The following is a 20,115-nucleotide window of genomic DNA, read 5'->3' as shown; positions in this document are numbered from 1 at the left end:
AATGTTTTGTATTTCAAGGATTTGGGCAGAAATTTACAGCACTTATAAATCCAGACCATTTCTCTTTTTGTAATTCCTGGAGCTGAGCTTGAGAGGATCTTGGCAACAGGCTAAGAACAATCTATAGGTAGTCCCTGACTTACAACTATTCTTTAGTGACTGTTCAAAGTTACAACAGCACTAAAAATAGTGGCTCTGTCAGTCATTATTCCTCGCACATGACTTTTGCAGCGTCCTCATGATCACATGATCAAAATTTGGGCATTTGGCAACTGGTATGTATTTATGATGGTTGCAGTAGAATGGAGTAATGTAATTGCCATTTGCGATGTTCTCAGCCAGCTTCTGACAAGGAAACCCAATGGGAAAGCTGAATTTGCTTAACAACCATGTGATTCACTTAACAACTGCAGTGATTCTCTTAACAACCATGCAAAAATGGTTGTAAAATTGGGCAGACTTACTTAACCACTGCTTTGCTTAGCAATGAAAATTCTTGTCCCAATTGGGATCATAAATTAAGGACTATCTGTAGTTGATTGAGCCAGTTGAATCTGACTTGTGGCAGCTTACACTATTATAAGATAAATAAAAAACAAAAACAGAAAACCTTTGGAAGAACACCTCCATCAGTAGGTTAAACCCTCCTCTGTCTTATTATTCCCTGCAGCTCTTAAGCTGTGGAAGAATACTAGGTGACTATCATTAAATGCTTATAAGAAATACCATCTTAGAGTAATTTAAGGAACCAAGAAGAAATTGGGGCATCTGAAGGCAAACATAAGAAGGAGAGATGTGATTTTTTAAAAAAAAGTTTTTCAGTGTGGGTGTTATTAATGGCCGCTTCATTTAAAAATAAACAGAGCAGAAAGTTCTTCAATTCATTTATTTAACTTGTGAAAGAAACAGTACTCAGCAAATGAGAGAGCCAAGGAATCAATACTTTTACACTTTTCAAGCCTCCTCCTTGAAGCTTTCAAAGGAGGCTGTCATTCAGTAGAAGTCTGATGTTGCCTCTGCCAGGATGAAGGACCTCAAACACTCAGAAAAAGAGGGAGTGATAGAGAGAGAGAAAATTGTGCATATCTCTTTCTTTGAGTGATTCCATCAGGAGACAGAAAGAAGAAAATTCTGATTACAGGGGCCTATGTAAAGGCTACTTATATAATGTTGGGAATTCTGCTTTTTTTCTTATTTGGCAAGCTTCAGGAGGCGTTGCATATCAGGCTCAATACTGCTAGTGAGGAACTTGGAGCTGTAGCGCTTGAAAGGTTCTCCTTCAGGTCCCACCAGGAACTTCTCAAAGTTCCAGGAAATGTCGTAGCGATGCACAGGGCTCCACAGGATGAACTTTGGCTCCAACATGAAGCAGGAAGGATCGTCATCTGGGTAAGGGAGTTTATCCTTCAGGTAGGCAAAGACAGGGTGGGTGTTGTTGCCATTCACCTCACACTTCTGGCAAAGAGTAAAATTGGGTTCAAACCCAGATCCGGGCCTCACATATTTCAAGCTATGGAGGATCTCTTCATTTGTGCAGTTCTCCTGTTTGGGAGGAAGTAGAAAGCAGGATGAGAACTAAAACTTCCTGCATAGGAGACAAAGTTGGCCTCTCCCTTGCTTGTCTTGAGGGCATCAGTGTAGTGTGTATTTTGTACTGATTCTATCCTCAGATACAGGTTTCTTGCCCTGGGGTCCTTCAGGTAACTTCTGGGAAAGAAGTGAAACAATTGAGGTGCAATATCCTGAGATGAGGTCAGGGAAGAAAAAGTGATGAACTGTGTTAAAATTCTTTCCCACAAGGGCAAGGAAAGATGAGATGCACAACATTCTAGAAGAAGCTCCTTAAAATTAGATGTGGGGATAAGTAATCTCAAACACTCAAGGTAGAGGATAAGTACACAAAAAAGATGTACTATAGATAATATATTAAAGACTCAGATTTCCAGATTCAAGACTCCGCTCAGCCATGGATCTCACTTGGTCAATGGAGCAGTCCCTAATTCTCAACCTACTTCCTGGGGAGTTTTGGGAATAAAATGGGTAATGGTATCTCCTTTCTCCCCAGGCATTCTGCCTTGAGCTCTCAGTAGAAAGGTTAACCACTGTAATGTATTAAAAAGACTGCTGTGATTGTTGCGATTTTCAGAGATGTCCTGAAACTTTTTGAAGTTATGTGAATTGAGCAGCAGACTGCTGAATATGCCTTTACACCTGAAGGTGTGTATGCAAATCAGATGTTTGCTCCTAGGGAGATCACTGAGTAATGTTTACATGTTCATTCACTTGGAGAAAGTACAGGTAATCCTTAACTTACAACCATTTATGAAACCAACCATTTAATGCGACAGTTTGAAGTTAAACTGGCACTGAAATAAATTACTTATGGCTGTCACAACATCCCCATGGTCACATGATCAAAATTTGGGTGCTTGACAATGCCTTGTATTTATGACAGTTGCAGTATCCTGGGTCATTTGATCCTCATTTTGGACCTTCCCGGCCACATCAACAAGTAAAGTCAACGGGGGAATGCTGGATTCAGTTAACCAACCACCACATTTCATGGACACAAAATTGGAAAAGGTTGCCTGAGATCATTTGGTTCAAGAGTGATGTCCAGAGGAGTAAGGTTAACCAAAATTATAATTTGATCTTAGTTGAATAATACACATTTTAAATAGCACTTTCTTTGCTCTTAACAAAACTCTCCTTTCAGAAACAGGGGAAATGTTTTAAAAAACCCATATTTGTGTAAAAGAACATAGATAGCAGAGGCAGCACATTGTCTGCTTGATTAATGAACTTTGTGTTGCATTCTGGGGCATCTTGTTGCTCTCTTTTAAGAATCTTGCACTGTTAAATAACCTATTAAACATAATTCTCTGTCTACCACCCGACTCTTTCAGATGCGTAACATCCCAGCAAGGGGAAATGAATATGTCCATTATAGAATACATGTGTTATCTCATCTTCCTATTGTATATAGTTTCCGCCTTTCCCAGCTCCCAATTAATGAGTATAGGATAAAAACCCTGGTTTTTCTAAAAATGTAAGAACTCAAGAAAAATGATTTCACAATGGAAGAGAAACTGATTTTGCAGTTGCAGAAGAAAAAGCCACTCATTGCCACAAAAAGTCATGAACGGAGACTGAATTAAGGGACTTACCTGGTAACCAAACTGGTTGCAAGGAAAACCCAAGACAACCAGCCTCCGAGGGTATTTGCTCTGCAGCTGATTCATCTGGGTGTAATCCCTCACTGTGGTGGCTCAGAAAGAAGCCACGTTCTCTATCAAAACCACTCTTCCCCTGAAATGGTTGAAATCCACTTTCTCCCCTTGGAGATCAGTGGCACTGAGATCATAGAAAGATTTGGCTATGGGAGTCGTCATTGTGTAGTAGACCAAGTGCACCAAAAGGACAGCAACGCGAGATGCTTGCAGATACGGCTATCTGTTTCAAATGCTCTTCTCTATACTCATGTGTTTGGTTGCACCAAGCAGCCTTTCTTCACAGGGTAGTGTCTGCAGAGAGTGGAGCCCCTCCTTGTTAATCATCTAACTCTTTCCTGATTGGGAACAAAGCAGCAGGTCAGGGTGATATCAGTTCTACTGCAACCTAAGCCACTGTGATACTTTGGACAATCCTCAATAATTCATGCTGCTTACAACAAAACCGGATCGATGGAATCCATGAGATGCGACAACTTTTTCCTTTTATTTTAATTTTTCCAAAGAAAAGTGGAAGTCAAGAAAAAATTGGCTGCCTTTTTAAAGTCATATAAGTTACTATGTGGATAGACAGCTAGGAGTTTTATCCTAGTACTACCTTTGGCTCAAGAGGTAGCAACCTGGAGTTCAACATTCTTAGAAGATACTATTTGAGACTATAAACCAGTGATGGCGAACCTTTTAGAGACTGAGTGCCCAAACTGCAACCCAAAACCCACTTATGCATCGTCGGGTGCCGGGTGGGCATGGCCCATTGACTGGGTGTGGCCCATTGGCTGGGTGTGGCCAATTGGGGGGGTGGCCCATTGGGTGGACGTGACTGTGGTAGTAACGGCAGACTGGGTGGGACTAAAAAGTTCAATCAATTCCAACTTTGCAAGATCTTTTTTTCCCCGTGAGAAGTTGAAATTGACTGATTGAACCTTTTTTTTTTTTTTTTGCACATGGCGGCGGAGGCCTAAAGCGAAAAGGTTTTATAAAACCCAGCTGAAGGCCTAGGACTGGGGCGATGGCACGCGTGCCCACAGAGAGGCCTCTGAGTGCCGCCTCTGGCACCCGTGCCATAGGTTTGCCACCACTGCTATAAACAAACAAACAAAACAAAGCGTGGTTGAGTGAGAGGCATTGCCTCTAAGGCACTGATTAGACTTGGGTTGATAGAAATGCAGAATGCTGGACATTTAGGGGTATCCAAAGAAAGCAGATTCTGGAGCGAGATTATTTCCTAGGGAGAACATCTCTTTTTATGAATATATGTGGGAGCCATTCTTGAGGTTGTTCTGAGGAACCACTCCATTGGAAACTGCTGAAAAATATCTATGAAGTGTTTCATAATAGTCACATTTTTCTTGGCCTTCCTACAAATAAAGAACTTGCATGCCCCATATGACTGAAATTATTTAAAGGGAAAAATAAAACAGCTGCTTCATGACAAAACATGTCCTTGATATGGACAGCCAGTCAATCTCCTGCAGGGCCATCCAGCCACTTGACTGATAGTTTATTTTGATAGCATCAACAATTACTAGCCATATAGATACAGCTATAAACCATTTATGACAGATATCTGGTCGTTTTGCATTCAATAACAAAATGTTTTAGTGAAAAAGATTAAAATATTTGTTTGCATCTGTTGTTATCTTCTTATGAAAAAACGATTTCTACATATATTCCATGTATATTTCTTATTTATATATTTTGAATAAACTGAAGATGGATGGTGAGCTTCCTTAAATTGAAGACTGAAAATTGCCCTGTTCTGAGAATTACAACACATCTGAAAAGAAAAATGACACATCCTCTTTTCTAGCCAGATAATGAGAGCCCTTCTGCTTTTCCTGGCACAAGAACATGCACTGAATTATTAACCATTGGATCAGATTCCCGGATTGCTCAGGCAGGGAGAGGGAAGGCATGTAACCAGAGCCCAGTAATCAGATATGATTTTCTAAAGAGGGAGGAAAGCAAACTCGTATTAATGCAAGTTCCACCAGTGCCAAGGGGACAGCATTCTGAGAACGTGAGGACAAAGGGCCATTTTGCCCAAATACCAGTTACATCCACAACAATTGTTGAGTTCACATATTGTGCTAAGTGTTTGCTTCAGTAATGGTTCATATAACAAACCATAATGGTCTGCTCGTTGCCAAACTACAAGCCATAAACCAGATTGTAAAATTCTTATCAAAATAAATGTCATAACAATTAACAGCAGCCTTCCCTTCTCCTAGGGTCAGGCACTCATTTTTCTTGTATATATCTAGCTTCTGCGAATCACTCTGGATCATATTTTAACTAAGAGAAGGCTAAGGCTCATCCAAGGTAGCAATAAATCTCCTACTGTATAGACTGTACAGTTATATTTACAGAATGTGAAGTACCAACATGATTCAAGGGTGGATGTCATTGATTTTAATCATTCAACTTCTGGCAGGTGTAGTTTAAATGGGGAGAATATATTTCTTTCTGCAATGTATTCTTTTAAACAACCGTGCTGGAAACAGGTGTCTTAATCCAAAACACTTTCAATCATTGGTGCTCACATATTTGAGCATTAGCCTAATCCACTGATGGCGAACCTTTTAGAGACCCAGTGCCCAAACTGCAACCCAAAACCCACTTATTTATTTATTTATTTATTTATTTATTNTATTTGTCAAATTTTAAAATATAATTAAAACCCCCCTAAAAATTACCCTAGGCCAGTCCTGCAAGCTGGAATAACCAAGTCTTGAGGGCGCGGCGAAAGGAAGGGAGATCAGGGATAACCCTGATCTCTGGGGGCAGTTCATTCCAGAGGGTGGGAGCTCCCACAGAGAAGGCCCTCCCCCTTGGGGTCGCCAGCCGGCGACCGGGTGCCGGGTGCCGGGTGCCGGGTGGATGTGGCTGCGGTGGTTATTGCAGACTGGGTGGGCGGGGCCAGGGCGGCGGAGGCCAGTCCCTCACCATCTCCGGGGCACGGCATGCATGCCCACAGAAAGGGCTCTGAGCGCTGCCTCTGGCACATGTGCCATAAGTTTGCCACCACTGACCTAATCCTTGTGGGCTCCTGAACAAGGATCATTGTATTGTTTAGGTTGTACTGATGCATGAACCTGGCTTCCTCACTTCCAAACGGAGTTTTGTTTTGGTTCATCTCTTATGTCAAAGAACCCATTTGTGGTATGAATTAAAAAACAAACAAACGTTATTATGCATCATTATTCTAAATACACTGGGGAAGGTTTGCAGCTTCATCTCCCTGTGCTTCAAGTCAGAACTCCCAGAACTGAATTCCATTCTTAGTGGCCTCCAGAAGATGGTTTTTGTTTTTAAGAAAGGCAATTGAAATGGGAAATTACTAGACAGATGACAAGTGTAATCATACTACTCTTTTAGTTAAAATATTTGTAAGTGAATTGAGTTTAGTTCAGCTCTCCCCACTACATTAGGAAACACATACAACTGAAAGACGAAGTGCAGCCCTTGAACTAGAAAGCATTGCAGAACCCTCCTCTGAATGAAGTTCTCATAAGCATATCAGTATTGGATTAATTTGCTTCTAAGGAAATATGAGAGCCGCCAACTACTTTAAGGATCTTTATTTGTAAATGTTTTGTTAATTTGTTGTTTAAAGTAATGAATTACAATGACAGGTTATACGAGGAAACCCAGTCAGAGTGCCAAGTTCACAAAATACAGACACAGCAGAGGATTCAGAAAGTTGTACATTTGGCTGGATCCCATGACAAATTATGTGCAACTCTTTCTGCTACAGGCAGAAAGGTTCCTATGGCCCATGACTTGCAGGACAGAAGGAGCCTCAGAATACTGGATAGTGTTACCTTTTTCAGAAACCAGCCCATTTCCCTTCCCAGGTAGTGGCCTGAAATCCACTTTCATTCTAATTAGCCCCCCCCAAATATTCATATTGAGTGGGATATGTTTGCTTTCAACAAGTTGTCAACAACTCAGATTGCAGTTTTCCAAACCAGGGATTGGCAACCAGGCTGGCTAGGGTTGATGGGCTTTGTATTCCCATCAAGCGACATCTGGTTACCTACAACTGTCCAGATGCTAAAAACATGACTTAGTTTGCTCAGGGTTGAAAACTAGAAATTTCACCAACAGTTGGGTGACATTGGTGAACTTTAGGTAGTGAGAACCCACCTACTTCCATCAATGGACAAAAAGCTTCATGCGCTCCTTTCTCTTGTCTCACTTTCAGAACAGACAGAATTTAATGTGTGGTCAATTATGTGCATTGATAGCAGCATCAGCAGCTATGCTCTCAGTTCCTAAATAGAGCAAGCAGATCAACATGCTGCTAAATTGCAACAGGCAGAAAAGGCTACTGGGGCCATTCCACGGATCTCCCCAAGGACCAATGCTCTTATTTCCATGTGAGCTTGAAGAACATGGTTCTTCAAAGCTTTGGCAACTTGCAGTGCTGCCCAATCCCTTCAGTTACATAGCTCTCCTTCGTAATTTTAGGCAGGCCTTCTTGAAATGAATGAATTGCAAGTTTTAAAGAACCGGGAACTGCTTTACATATTTTAGTAACCAGCTAGGTAGACACTATCTGATTTTTGCTTTGCTTTAATTCCTATCTCAAACTGTACTGGGCATGTCATCCCACATAACCTTTCCATAGTACAGATTTAGAAGCAGTCTTTAATAAAAACTGCCAATTGTACTCACCAAGGATAAGCCTGTTCACCATCAAGGCAGGGAAGAATTGGGCGGGGGAAGGATAGTCATCAGGCCTTGGGCAGTGAGCACATTTGAACTGGCCTTCAGCCTTCATTTAACTTTTCAAACTCATTATATAGACAAAAGCAACTAAGAGCAAATAATGCTCCAAAGAAGTAGCCCAATTACGTTTTGAAAAAGATACATTAAAATAATAATAATAATAATAAATGCTTTTTCTTCAGTCTGTCCCATTTTCTTCGGTCTTTTCCTTTTTCCTCTGCCATGACAGACTTCTAAGTTCTCAGACCCTATTCACTATAACCTGACCTTTACAACATACTTTGGGTCCTAATAAAGCTACAATAAATTAATAGCTATGTGTATGTCTGTGTCTACAATTTCTCAAGTATCAAACTAGTTCTGGCAAGAAGTAGTTCCCCTGTGAAACCAGCAACCATTAATCTTGTAGCCTCCCTCAGCAATCTGTGGCACAAGAGTCCTTCTGCCAGTAACAGGCACCGTTGGGTAGAATATCAGTGTTTCCACTTATTGTAATGGCTTGATACCTGTTCAAATCCATCCAACCCAAAGAAAGAGGTCAAACTAGCTATTTGCAAATAACACTGGTGAGAGCTTTTTCAGAGCTTTAAGACCCTCTACTTTTCAGGGAGATTGGAGAGGGGGATTTATGACCCTCTAGGAACTGAACTGTCCCAGTAATCTCAGGTGGCATAAACAGGGAGGCTTAAAACTCTTGTTCAGTAACCAGTCTAGAAGACCCCGGGTTCCTTGTTCTTGACTTACATCATGTCAACCAGCATTATTTCCACGCTATGGCATTCTCATTGTTCCCGTCTTTCACTACTTGATGCAGCTTCCCCCTTTCCTTGCTAGAGCAAGACAGTCAATTCCAATATACAGAAGAAGGAAAAGAGCAAAGGAATATAGCTTTTGTTAGAAAGGGACAGTTTATCTAGCAGGAACTACCACAATATCCATTTGGAATGGACCGAACGGCTTTGGTTAAAGTCATATGCTAAAGGCCAAGTAAAGAAGGACTCTCAAACTATCATTCCACATCACCCAAAGCCTCCAGTAAACACCTGCTCTTTGTGGAATATCAGCTATGGTCCATTTCTAGTACATATATAAGAGAGGTATCTTAGCAGCTCCATGGTTTTGGCACACAAGGAACTGCTACCCTGGAACAGGCGGCTTATAGAGTACCAGGCATGCCACTGAATGTGCTTGGTGGGGCTTCCCCCCACCAAGCAAGTAAATGCCAAGACAAGAGGGCAATGCTGGTGCAACATGCAGAGGGGCTGGTTTTAGTCTGTTGTAACTTAGCATGTTAGTGGCACATGGCAAAAGCCTCCCTGCCCTCCGAATGTACTAGATTAAATTTCAGGAGCTTGCAGAGAAAATTCTAAAGAGAGGACATAAATGGGTTTAGAGCAAGCTTCTTACAAGTTAGACCTTGAAAGCAAGAAATGATAAAAGTTCTGATGTACAGATTACAGAACCTGTTCCTTGATCAGAGCTCCAGCAGATTGTGGGGAAATCATTCAAAGGAGGCAACCAAAGCCAGACCTGGGCATAGGCCACAGAGAGCGGAATTTCTGCTTCCGCTGGTCCAGAGGGGTTAACTTAAGTAGATACCTGATTGACTGAGGTCCTCCAAAAATACACAGAATCGAAAGCTTCCTGTAAGTTTTTGGAGTTAATCACAGGAAAGGGTCTTCCTGATTGCCCTTTAACAGAGAGCTCTAATGTAGTCTAGAATGAAAATCTAGCCTGGGAAGAGGCAAACCTTGTTAAAAGCTAAAGGTGCAAATTTACCCATATGATCCCTTTTGTTTAGGGACAGGTTCTCTCCTGTTCCCAGTGCTGCAGCTTAGCAGAACAAGAGGTCTTTTTTTTTTTTTTTTGCTGAAATGAATTTCAGGGAACCCAGTATCAGAAATAGGAAGGTTGCACCTAAAGCAGCTGGAAAGCCCCAAGTGCAATGCTGCACAAGCATTTGGACAATCCAGAAACGGGATGGCAAAGCACGTGGAGGAAAAGAGCCATCTACAGGCCTGCTATAGAGGATATGGCTGGAGGACAGTGAATGGGACAGAGAGACTCCTTCTCCCGCTCTTAGGGAGCAGGCCTAGCCCCAAGCAGGCTACCCCACAGAAATAGGCAAGGCTTCAGAGAATCTGGAGTCAGATGAATTATTGGACAAGCCTCAGCCATGACTGCTAACCACAGCTCTCCCATGAAGACAGCAGGGTCACGTTCTGCATATTGTGAGCCATCTGAAGGTATTTGGATCCAGGGAGTTTGAGGGCAACAGAAACTACCAATCAAGGAAAAACACCAGGAAAATGCAAAGAGGATCCCACAGGGCAGATGGCGGGCAAACAGGCAACCAAAGACAAGAGGGATAGAGTACAGCGAGTCAGCCCTCTCTAAGTGGCAACTTTTCTACCTGCACTGGGGGTGTGGGGAAAAAAGGATGCTGGGAGGCTTTCAACACCAGCAGGTTTTGGGAGAATGCTCTGAGCCCTCCGGCTTGCTTGCTTCTTCTTCCAGCTCGACCACATTCAGTTCATCAGCTGCGTAAGTGCGGAGTCCTTCCAGTTCCTTCTTGTGAGCCTGCAGGACCAGCTCTGTCAGACGGGTGAAAGACTGAAAAAGAGGGGCAACCAAGAGGTTTGTTTTTTTTTAAACTTGTTTATTTATTGCTAGATTTTTACCCTATCTTTATTTCTTTACTCAAGGCAGAGAACATACCTAATACTCCTTCCTCCTGCTGTTTTTTCCACATCAACCCTGTGAGTTGGGTTGGGCGGAGAGAGTGACTGGCCCAAAGTCACCCAGTTGGCTTTCATGCCTAAGATAGAACTAGAACTCAGAGTCTCCTGGTTTCTAGACCAAACTGCTATCTGGGTGACTGTGGATGTTTAGAAATAAATGAACTTGCTACTTAAGCTAGTTAGGACTAAGTCACCTACTTGAGCACTCATTTTAGACTCAAACATACTTAAGAGTTCCTTTTTTCACGCTGTATATATCAATATTCTATAATATATTATACATGTATTTTGTTTTTTCCTTCTCAAAAGGAAGGAAGGCTTTTTACCATTTATGGTGGATGTGTGACAAAGCAAGAAAATATTGGAGCAGGATTCATATGTTAATACAGACAATCCTTAAAATGAATATAGAAAGAAAACCAGAGACTTTTCTTTTGGGGCTAATGGACAAAAACTTGGGAAAAAATAGGGAACCTTGATGTTATATATGTTGACAGCAGCAAGAGTACGCTCAGAAATGGAAGACTACGTCGATTCCCACAGCGGAGGAATGATTGCAAAAACTGATGGAATTAGCAGAGATGGCTAAATTGACTGGACTGATTAAAGAAAATAATACAAATACTTTTACTGATATGTGGAAACAACTTCTCGACTTTGTGCTCACGGTGGAAAAAAATGAAACTTTGGTTTTGGGCTTTACCTATTAGCTAGATTTGATGTTATTGAAACGTTTAGTTTATATTATTTTGTAAAAGTAAAAAGTTGAGGTTTGATGTTGATATTCTATTTTACTGCACCAAAGGAAGTTGGAAGACAATGCCTTTTCCCCCCTCTTCCTTCCCTCACTTTCTATTCCCTTTTTTCTTCTCTATCTTTTCCGCTATTTACTTTTGTATTTTCATTGTATTGTATATTATAAACTAATAAAACTTATATGTAGAACAGAAGGAAGGAAGGAAGGAAGAAAGAAAGGAAGAAAGAAAGAAAGAAAGAAAGAAAGAAAGAAAGAAAGAAAGAAAGAAAGAAAGAAAGAAAGAAAAGAAAAGAAAAGAAAAGAAAAAGACTTATAATTAGAAGACAAAGTTGTCTTGGTGTTCATTAAATTTTAGTGACCTGGAAAACCCTATCTTAACTTCTTACCTCTTACCCCAAATTCTTACCTCTTTGATGTTCAAGTTGGTACAGGCACTTGTTTCATAGAAATCCATGCCATATTCCTTGGCTAGCTGAAAGACAAAATAATAACGATTGACATATAAACCCAATGAGGGCTAGTATATTTTTCTACTACTATCTTCAAATCTACCTTTCCACCTCTATTTCACCTCCAAATCTAAGAAACCCTACTTATAGAAGGTAAGAACAATATTCTCCCACAGCTTGTACTGTATGTTATTAATGTATGGTTAGAAAACTGGTTGATCAAGATCTCAGACACAGACCTCAATTCATTTTTAATAAAACAACGATTCACCCAATTTAAAACAAAATATATAGGAGATCTATATAGAAAAGATAGCAGGTTCCTGATTTCATTTCTATAGACTTGTATATCATGACGTTAAATTGCTTTCCGTTGCTTTTATTTGATGGTTCTCACCCACATAAAATATATCTACATATTTAAGTATGATGAGGGCTTCATATAGAGGCGGTGAGAAAAATATTCCTTACATGCTAATTTTCCATGAGGAGGGAAGTTCTTTTGTATAGAATGTCATTTAGTGCCATGAGCTGCTTGGACTAATGCAGTTCAGCTGACAGGCTAGTAGTCCATCACCCTAATAAATGTCTGGCTTCTATAACTGGACCTGCCTATGATTTTTACCTGGAGGCCTTGCTCTCGGCCCACCTGCCTCTTCTGCTCTTCATCTGCTTTATTCCCAATAAGGATCTTCTGGACACCATCTGGAGCATACTGGAAAGGATATGAAAGTCTTTAGTCCTTTTCTATCTGCATTGCTAAGTAAGAACTGAGCTGAAAAGTATTGCTCATTTTTATTTATTGCCATTCTTGTGCTTTGCATACAGAGGAGAAAAATCACAGGACCAAATATTTTTATTTCTGCACCATCCGATAATATTCTTCATCTCACAAGCACCTCAACTTGTCCTAGAAGCAATGGGCTTCAAAGACCCAGAATATAACTAAGCCTCCAGAAGGTTAGCCAAACGAATGAGCTCCCACATTTAATTCCCTGCATCAGGTCACAAAACCTTCATTCCAAACTGATTAAATTTTCCCTTAAGTTCACTCAGAAGGCAGCAAATTATTTCACTGAAGGGGGAGCAGAACATAAAAGGTCTCTCAAGTTATCGTCTACACTACACTGATTTGGTACACCGGATGAGAATTATGTGGCCAATCCTGAGGCAAAATGGAAAATATACAGTATTACAAGCTATGCTTGTACACCTTTGGAAAAGATTTCTTCGGGGAAAAGTCAGAGAACATCCCTCTGTGCAGAAACAGTCAGACATTCCTTGATTTACAACCAGTCACTTGGTAACTGTTTAAGGTTACAACGGATCTCTAAGTTCTTATGACCAGAATTCAAAGTTCTGATGGTCTCCTCCTAAAGGTCATGTGACCGCGCTTCAGGTGCTCTCAATACCCAGGCTGCATTTATAGCTGTTTGCAGCATCCCAGTCATGTGACCACGTTTTACAACGGCTTTACCAAAACCCAGCATTTACTTATGGATTTTGGCAAAGCTGCCCCATAGTGAGCCACTGGTTTGTTAAATGACCACAGTTTGCTTTACAATTGTGATATTTACTTAACAACAGTCACAAGAAAGTTCATAAAATTGGATCATTCACTTGGGTGTTCCGATTTACAACCATCACGAGTTACGACCATGGTGGCAGGATTCATTGCAGTTGTAACTAGAGGATTACCTGCATAGCCATTTGGCCACAACATTCCCCAGCAAACCTCCCCCAGTAAATTTGCCAACAGCAAGGGAATGTTTCTACTTACTTCGTCCACATCGCTGGCCCATTTCATTATGTGCTGATATGAGCGCTCACTGCTAATGTCGTAAACCAAAAATATCCCCTGCAAAGAGAACCAGGTAAGGGAGCAAAATGTGAGCATCACGCAAAGTGAAAAAGAAAAGGGACCTTTACTCAGAGGAAAATAAATTTACTATTAGGTCACATCCTAATATTTATCTCAAAAAACGAGCACAAGAAAGCATTTGGGGAATGATACATTAATATAGAGGGTAATGGAGCCAGTTTGAGGCAGCAGGTTAGAAACCGGGAGACTATGAATTCTAGTTTCACCTTAGCTATGAAACCAGGTGGGTGACTTAGTGTAATCACTCTCAGTCCTAAGAAGAAATCAAGAGCAGCAAATCATTTCTGAAAATCTTGCCAAGAAAACTGCAGGGACTAGTCCAGGTAGTTGTCAGGAGTCAACACTGACTCAAAGACATGTGCGTGCACACATACACACACACACACACATATGCATGTGTTTAATATTATCTGCTGTCCTTTCAATGGATTAGACTGGAAGTGCAGGAAAATGCTTAACTATATACTGCATTAGGGACTGGACAGGATAGTCAAATTGTCATTGATACATACTGTAATTCTCAAGCCCATCTCCCAAATCTTCCCCAGAGCCTCTCAGCCTTTCTCCTAACATTCTAAAATTATATATGCTATTAGTTTGCAGTGAGGAAAAATGCAAACGAGTCTGACTGGCTACAGAAATACCCAGAACCTATTGTGAGACTACTCTGGTGCTCCAGCAACATCATTCCAGAAGGGAAAGAAAAAAACCACAGAGCTATAAGGTGTGTGTGTGTGTGGGGGGGGATTTCCCAGCATCCATGCATTTAAAAAAAAAAAAGAATTCATTTGTGTTAGAAAATATAATAAACAGAGAAATTATACTGCAATTTACAGTGTACAAATTACACTGTGATACTGTAGTTTTTCCACAGACTTCCATATTTCATCTATACTTTTAGCCAAAAATATCATACCTGGGCACGTCTGTAGTACTGTTTAGTGATTGTTTGGTATCGTTCCTGGCCTGCAGTGTCCCTGGAACAGAAGCAGATGTTATTATGGTGAGTGGAAACCTCACTTTTTGTGGGTAATACAATTTATGGCATGAAGTCAATTGCAGCATCCTACTGATAGAAAGCTCAACCTCAAAACTTCCCACAGATTTCAGGAAGAAAAGCGCAACAGCTCAGCAAAGTTAGGAATAATTTATTCTGTTGTTTTATTTATGGCATTTATATGCTGTTCCAAGCCAGTGTGCAAGAAGAATTAAAAGGGAGAAGATTTATAACAGCAATAAAAGCATTAAAATATTTAAGCACTGCTTATACACCTGCGGTAGTAGGAGCCAAATTATAAAGATGCTGAAATTTCTGAAATTCTGAGATAATGGGGATGGGTTCCCTATCTGAAGGAAGCAATGTCGTGGAAGAAGGTTGGTTTCAGAGATGTCACTGTATGGCATGTTTTAAAAGATCAGAGAACAAAGAGAAAACTAAAAGGAAGCAAAAGATGGAAAGCATGTTATCTGGACAAAGCTTTATCAATGCATCCTATTTATCCACTTCAAATTCTTCTCAAAAATCAACACATCTGTTTGCATGCAGCTTTGTAGAACTTCTTTGTTTTCAGATTCTAAAAGACAAATATTCCTGAGAAACCAACTGGTTTAAAAAGCAGAGTGAAGATTCTCTATAAGTACATAGAGAAGCAATGGGGTTGGCCCAAGGACTGGAGCAACCTGGATGTCAATGTTGGTTAAGGTTGATGTACACTTGGAGACCACCAAACAGAGGGAAGGGGAAAGATATGTGAACTGCCAGAATAGCTTGAAGAAAAATGCAGACAAAGAGGAGTTAGTTTGCCCACTCTTGTTTTAAGTCTGCTTGAAATGCTGGTTAGTTTGACCACTCTTGCTTTAAGTCTGTTTGAAACACTGGTGATCTATTTCTAAGCTTTAATGTTAAAATACTAATAGCCCTCAAGAAACTTTTTTTAGAAAAGAAATGGTGGTGAAGCCGGACTGGTGGACATATGGTAAAATAGTTTCTTTCAGTTCTGGAGACCCCATCCTCAAGTCTGGAGAAGAATTAGAATTAGAAGGTCACGCTTGTCACTGGTTTACATATCAACAAATGAAGGGAAGATTTAAACTAGACAAAAAAGGCCATGGTTTTGAGTTTGCTAAAAATGAATTGGAAATCCTACTATGTGGTAGTGATGATCATATAATTGCCAAGGTCTAAAAAAGGTTATTAAAACTGAATTTGGAAAATGAAAATGTAAAACACTGTATGATCCAGTGGGCGAGGAATTTTGGGTATAATGTGATGTTTGAACAATGGGAGAATATGTGGATAAAAGGATTAAAATTCACGTTAAATTATAAAATGTTGTATTGCTGGTATTTAACACCAGATAAGTTATCTAGACTGTATAAAGGTATTTCAAATGAATGTTGGAAATGTAAATGTAAAGAAAGGACTTTTTATCATTTATGGTGGAAATGTGATAAGGCAAAGAAATATTGGAGTAGGATTCATATATTAATGGAGAAAATTCTTAAAGTGAACATAAAGATTGAACCAGAAACTTTCCTTTTGGACCTAATGGAAAGAGAACTGGAAAAAAAATGGAACTCTGATTTTATATATGGTGATGGCAGCAAGACAGCTCTATGCACAAAAGTGGAAGGATGTCTCGATTCCTACCATGGACGAATGGTTACAAAAGCTGATGGAATTAGCAGAGATGGCCAAATTGACTCTGCTGATAAAAGAAAAGAACATATTTTCAGGGGGGAAAAGTGCGTGTTATACGCCAATAAATACGGTAAGTACTTTTGTTTCTACTTGGAAACTGCTTCTGGACTTTGTGCTTGAGGTGGAAAAAAATATCATGATTTTGGGTTTTAACGATTAAACTGATTTGTCGATACAGAAATGGTTGGTGCATACTACTATAGAAATGTAAAAAGTTGAGATTTGATTTTAATGTCTGATTTTAATACAACAGAGAGAGTCGGAATCAATGCCTTTTGTTTCTTCCCCTCCCTTTCTTCACACCTTTTTTGTTTTCCCCTTTTCTAGTGTTGTCCCCTACTATTTGCTTTTGTATTTTCACATTTTATATTATAAATGAATAAAACTAATTAAAAAAATACTAATAGCCAGAATTTTATTTATGTTTAAATATATATAGCCACTCATCTCAAATATATGACTCTAGGATGGTGATGGCGAATCTTTTAGAGACCAAGTGCCCAAACTGCAACCCAAAACCCACTTATTTATCACAAAGTGCCAGAGCTGCATCAGCATTGTGTTGCCCTCAGGAGGGGGCAGGGAGGCGCCTCTACGTGCCACCTCTGGCGCGCAAAACCCGGGGGCACAAAAATGGGCCACCGTGCTGCAAGGCGCAAAAATGGCCGCCGCCACACTGCGGAGTGCAGATATAAGGCACTGCACCATGCAAGAACGGGGCAGGGCTAGTGAGTATCACGCAGGCACTAGCCCCACCCCATTTGCAGTACATGCATGCACGCATGTAAAATGCTTCCCCCTCCATTTTCTTCCAGTCCACCAATCGACAATGGTTGGTGACCTCTGCTCTACCACCTCTACTCGAGCTTGCTAGTCGGCCATTTCACCTCCTTTGTGCTGGGTGGCGCGCATGCCAACAGAGAGGGCTCTGAGTGCTGCCTCTGGCACGCGTGCCATAGGTTCGCCACCACTGCTCTAGGAGGCTCACAGCAATTTATAAGAAATATAAAAAACAAAGCCAATACAAAAACAAAGGTATAAAACCATATAAAAACCATATGATGATTTAATGGTGGCGCAAGGACAATGGAGAGGTACTGAAATGAAAGCATAAATAAGCAAATAAACAAAACCAACCAATGCCAAACTTCTGCATATCGTGTCAAATACATTTGGTGCTTATTTCAGAACAGGATGACACTTCTAGGCATGCTTTTTAGGGAGTAAGGAATTTAATTTTCTGGATAAACATAATTTCTAATTGCACTATAAGAATAGGTCTTTTAAATATACCCTATTTACCACATATTGCCCAATCATGGGAAAAGGGGCTAATGGATAGGTGCAGCACAAAGGATTGAGGGTCGTATGATGAACATTATATTCATTAGCCGTTCTAATTTTGCCAAGAGGTTCACATGGATAAATATATATTTATTGACATCATATCATAAAAATGTTTAACATATCTCGCTATGGAAGTCCTTGTCTACATTGTATATACAGTATTGTACACAAAAAGGAAGAGAGATGGGGACAGGGAAGGAAAATAAATTAGTAGGATAGCAAGTCTTACATTAGTTAAATAGATAACTGGACCAAACAGCAGTGTGAACTGTCACACTGCTTGTTTTCCCACCTGTTTCTCTGAATTGTGTAAAATTAGAAATCAGGAACAATTTCCAACTGTATTTGTTCTTCATCCAAGGCCAAGCACATTCACTTGCACAGCAGAATGAAGACAGTAAAGGGCAGTGGAAGAGTCCAAGCAGCTGCTGTGTACTGATTATCTTTCTGCCTTTACAGCCTTTCTCATATCTGATCTGGACTCTGGCCCAAAAGTGGCCACAACTAATATTTTTACAAGGTGTGACTTCCCAGTCAATGTATCCCAGAACATACTGTACACAGGGTATGTTTCAGGTTTCAGTTTGCTGAGCATGTGTGACTTGGCTGCCCCCTGCTGGGTAGATTTAAATGTATTCCTCCTAAAACCAGAAAATAAATATCCCTTTCATGCCAGGCATGAACAATGAGGCATCTGCATTCCATTTTCACAGGGCCTTGCTCATTGCATCTTCTCTTTAAGCTGTCAATATCTGCAATTTGCATGAGGAAAAAGACACAGCCAAGTCTCAATGTGGATTGGGGCCACTGTGATCAAAGGATCAACATTCCTCAATCCCATGGTCAGCTCTCCTTTTGTGTCCCACAGAGAGAATGGAAGATAGAAGGGAAGCTGAGGAGAACCCTCATTCCACATGAAGGGAGAGAACTGGGCAAGGAAGAAGTGCAGTAAGATCTGCCTGTCCTATCAGCTTTGGCTCTGGCCCAACCCAGCACAGGCTTTCAATCCCAGTATTGTGCAATCCTCTGCCAAAGAATTGATCTCCCAGCCCTACACCAATGAACCGCTCAGCTCACACAATAAATAAACAATAAAAGCATGATGATGTAAACTGAGTCATGAAGCCAAAATGGAAATAATAGGAATGAAGTGGGTTGTGTTAGTTGCATCATGACATGTCATGACGTGTGTGATGTCACTTGCTCCGCTGCAGATACCCATGCCTATCTCCAAGCAACATCTGAACTTCACTGACCATCTTTACTTGAAGATGTTCAACATAGAAAATTAATTCCTTACTGCCACTAATAATTTTAAAAGCTTGTGATTTGCAAAGTGTTTTAATACGTTTATGTATATGTTTACTTTCTAACTACCCTTTAAATTAGATCACATTCTCTGTCAATTTATACTGAAATGTGTAACTTGTGTAAGATCTCTCAATTAATCCATAATAAAGAAAAACATAACACCTGTATTACTTACCAGATCTGGATTCGGACCTTAATTCCATCTACTTCTATAGTCTTCATTTTAAAATCAACTCCTATGAACAATAAAATAAAATCACATGGGGTGCAAATAGTAACCCTAGCAATTATCCAATATATTTTGCTGTATGAAATTAAATTATGATTAGAATGTTAAAACAGAGACCTTATGTCAAGTCTGTGAGTTTGTCAAGTCCTACAGTTCTGGCAAACTCAGGATCAAAAACTACCTCGATTTTCAACAAGATCTTCATTGCCAGTAAGGTAAAATAATAAGAGCTTGAAAGCGTGTCAAAGCAATTCCCCAAATCAACTTATACTTAGTGTAATCAAGACAGAGTTATTCAGTGAAATCCAATTGAGTCCAATTCTTTATTTGCTTACACCCTAGAAACAGATAGTCCTTATCTTACATTCATTTAGTGACCACTACAATGGCGCTGAAAAAAGTGACTTATGACCATTTTTCACATTTACAACTTGCAGCATCCCCATGGTCTCATGATCAGAATTCGGACACTTAGCAACTGGTTCGTATTTATGATGGTTGCAGTGTCCTGGGGTCATATGATCATCTTTTTTTTTTTTTTTTTTAAACTTTTTATTTATAAAACAATTAAAAAAAACAAACAAACATTGGATTTGACGTGACATTCCAGTATATACATTCTTATCAGATTATATCATATTTAACAATCAATTCATTATCTCTACATATACATTAAATTTTATATACATTATCTATTCTAAAATAACATACATTTCTATCTTATCATTCGTCTT

The 20,115-nt window shown here is 40.0% G+C and overlaps 2 protein-coding genes across 2 annotated transcripts in view; both read right to left on the bottom strand.

Annotated features, from left to right (window-relative positions):
• Positions 1-1,191: 1,191 nt before the first annotated feature.
• Positions 1,192-3,392, bottom strand: GPX2 (glutathione peroxidase 2). Its single transcript, XM_015824435.1, has 2 exons — positions 3,168-3,392; positions 1,192-1,542 (listed from the first exon to the last, which is right to left on the bottom strand). Exons 1-2 carry the CDS (start codon positions 3,390-3,392, stop codon positions 1,192-1,194), a joined length of 576 nt encoding a protein of 191 aa, XP_015679921.1.
• A 6,459-nt stretch (positions 3,393-9,851) lies between these two features.
• Positions 9,852-20,115, bottom strand: part of RAB15 (RAB15, member RAS oncogene family) — a 23,563-nt gene continuing 13,299 nt past the window's right edge. Inside the window, exons 2-7 of the mRNA XM_015824434.1 lie at positions 19,328-19,388; positions 14,710-14,770; positions 13,692-13,769; positions 12,537-12,626; positions 11,869-11,934; positions 9,852-10,577 (exon numbers count right to left, since the gene is read on the bottom strand). Of these exons, the coding sequence (XP_015679920.1) occupies positions 10,419-10,577; positions 11,869-11,934; positions 12,537-12,626; positions 13,692-13,769; positions 14,710-14,770; positions 19,328-19,388 (515 nt within the window). The 3' untranslated portion in view covers positions 9,852-10,418. The remainder of the gene's footprint in view (positions 10,578-11,868; positions 11,935-12,536; positions 12,627-13,691; positions 13,770-14,709; positions 14,771-19,327; positions 19,389-20,115) is intronic.

This window comes from Protobothrops mucrosquamatus, unplaced genomic scaffold (genome assembly GCF_001527695.2).
Source record: "Protobothrops mucrosquamatus isolate PMUCROS unplaced genomic scaffold, P.Mucros_1.0 scaffold2232, whole genome shotgun sequence".
In the NCBI taxonomy this organism is placed as follows: domain Eukaryota; kingdom Metazoa; phylum Chordata; class Lepidosauria; order Squamata; family Viperidae; genus Protobothrops; species Protobothrops mucrosquamatus.
Note: the sequence above shows the minus strand (reverse complement) of the source record. Positions and strands in the feature narration are given on the sequence as shown.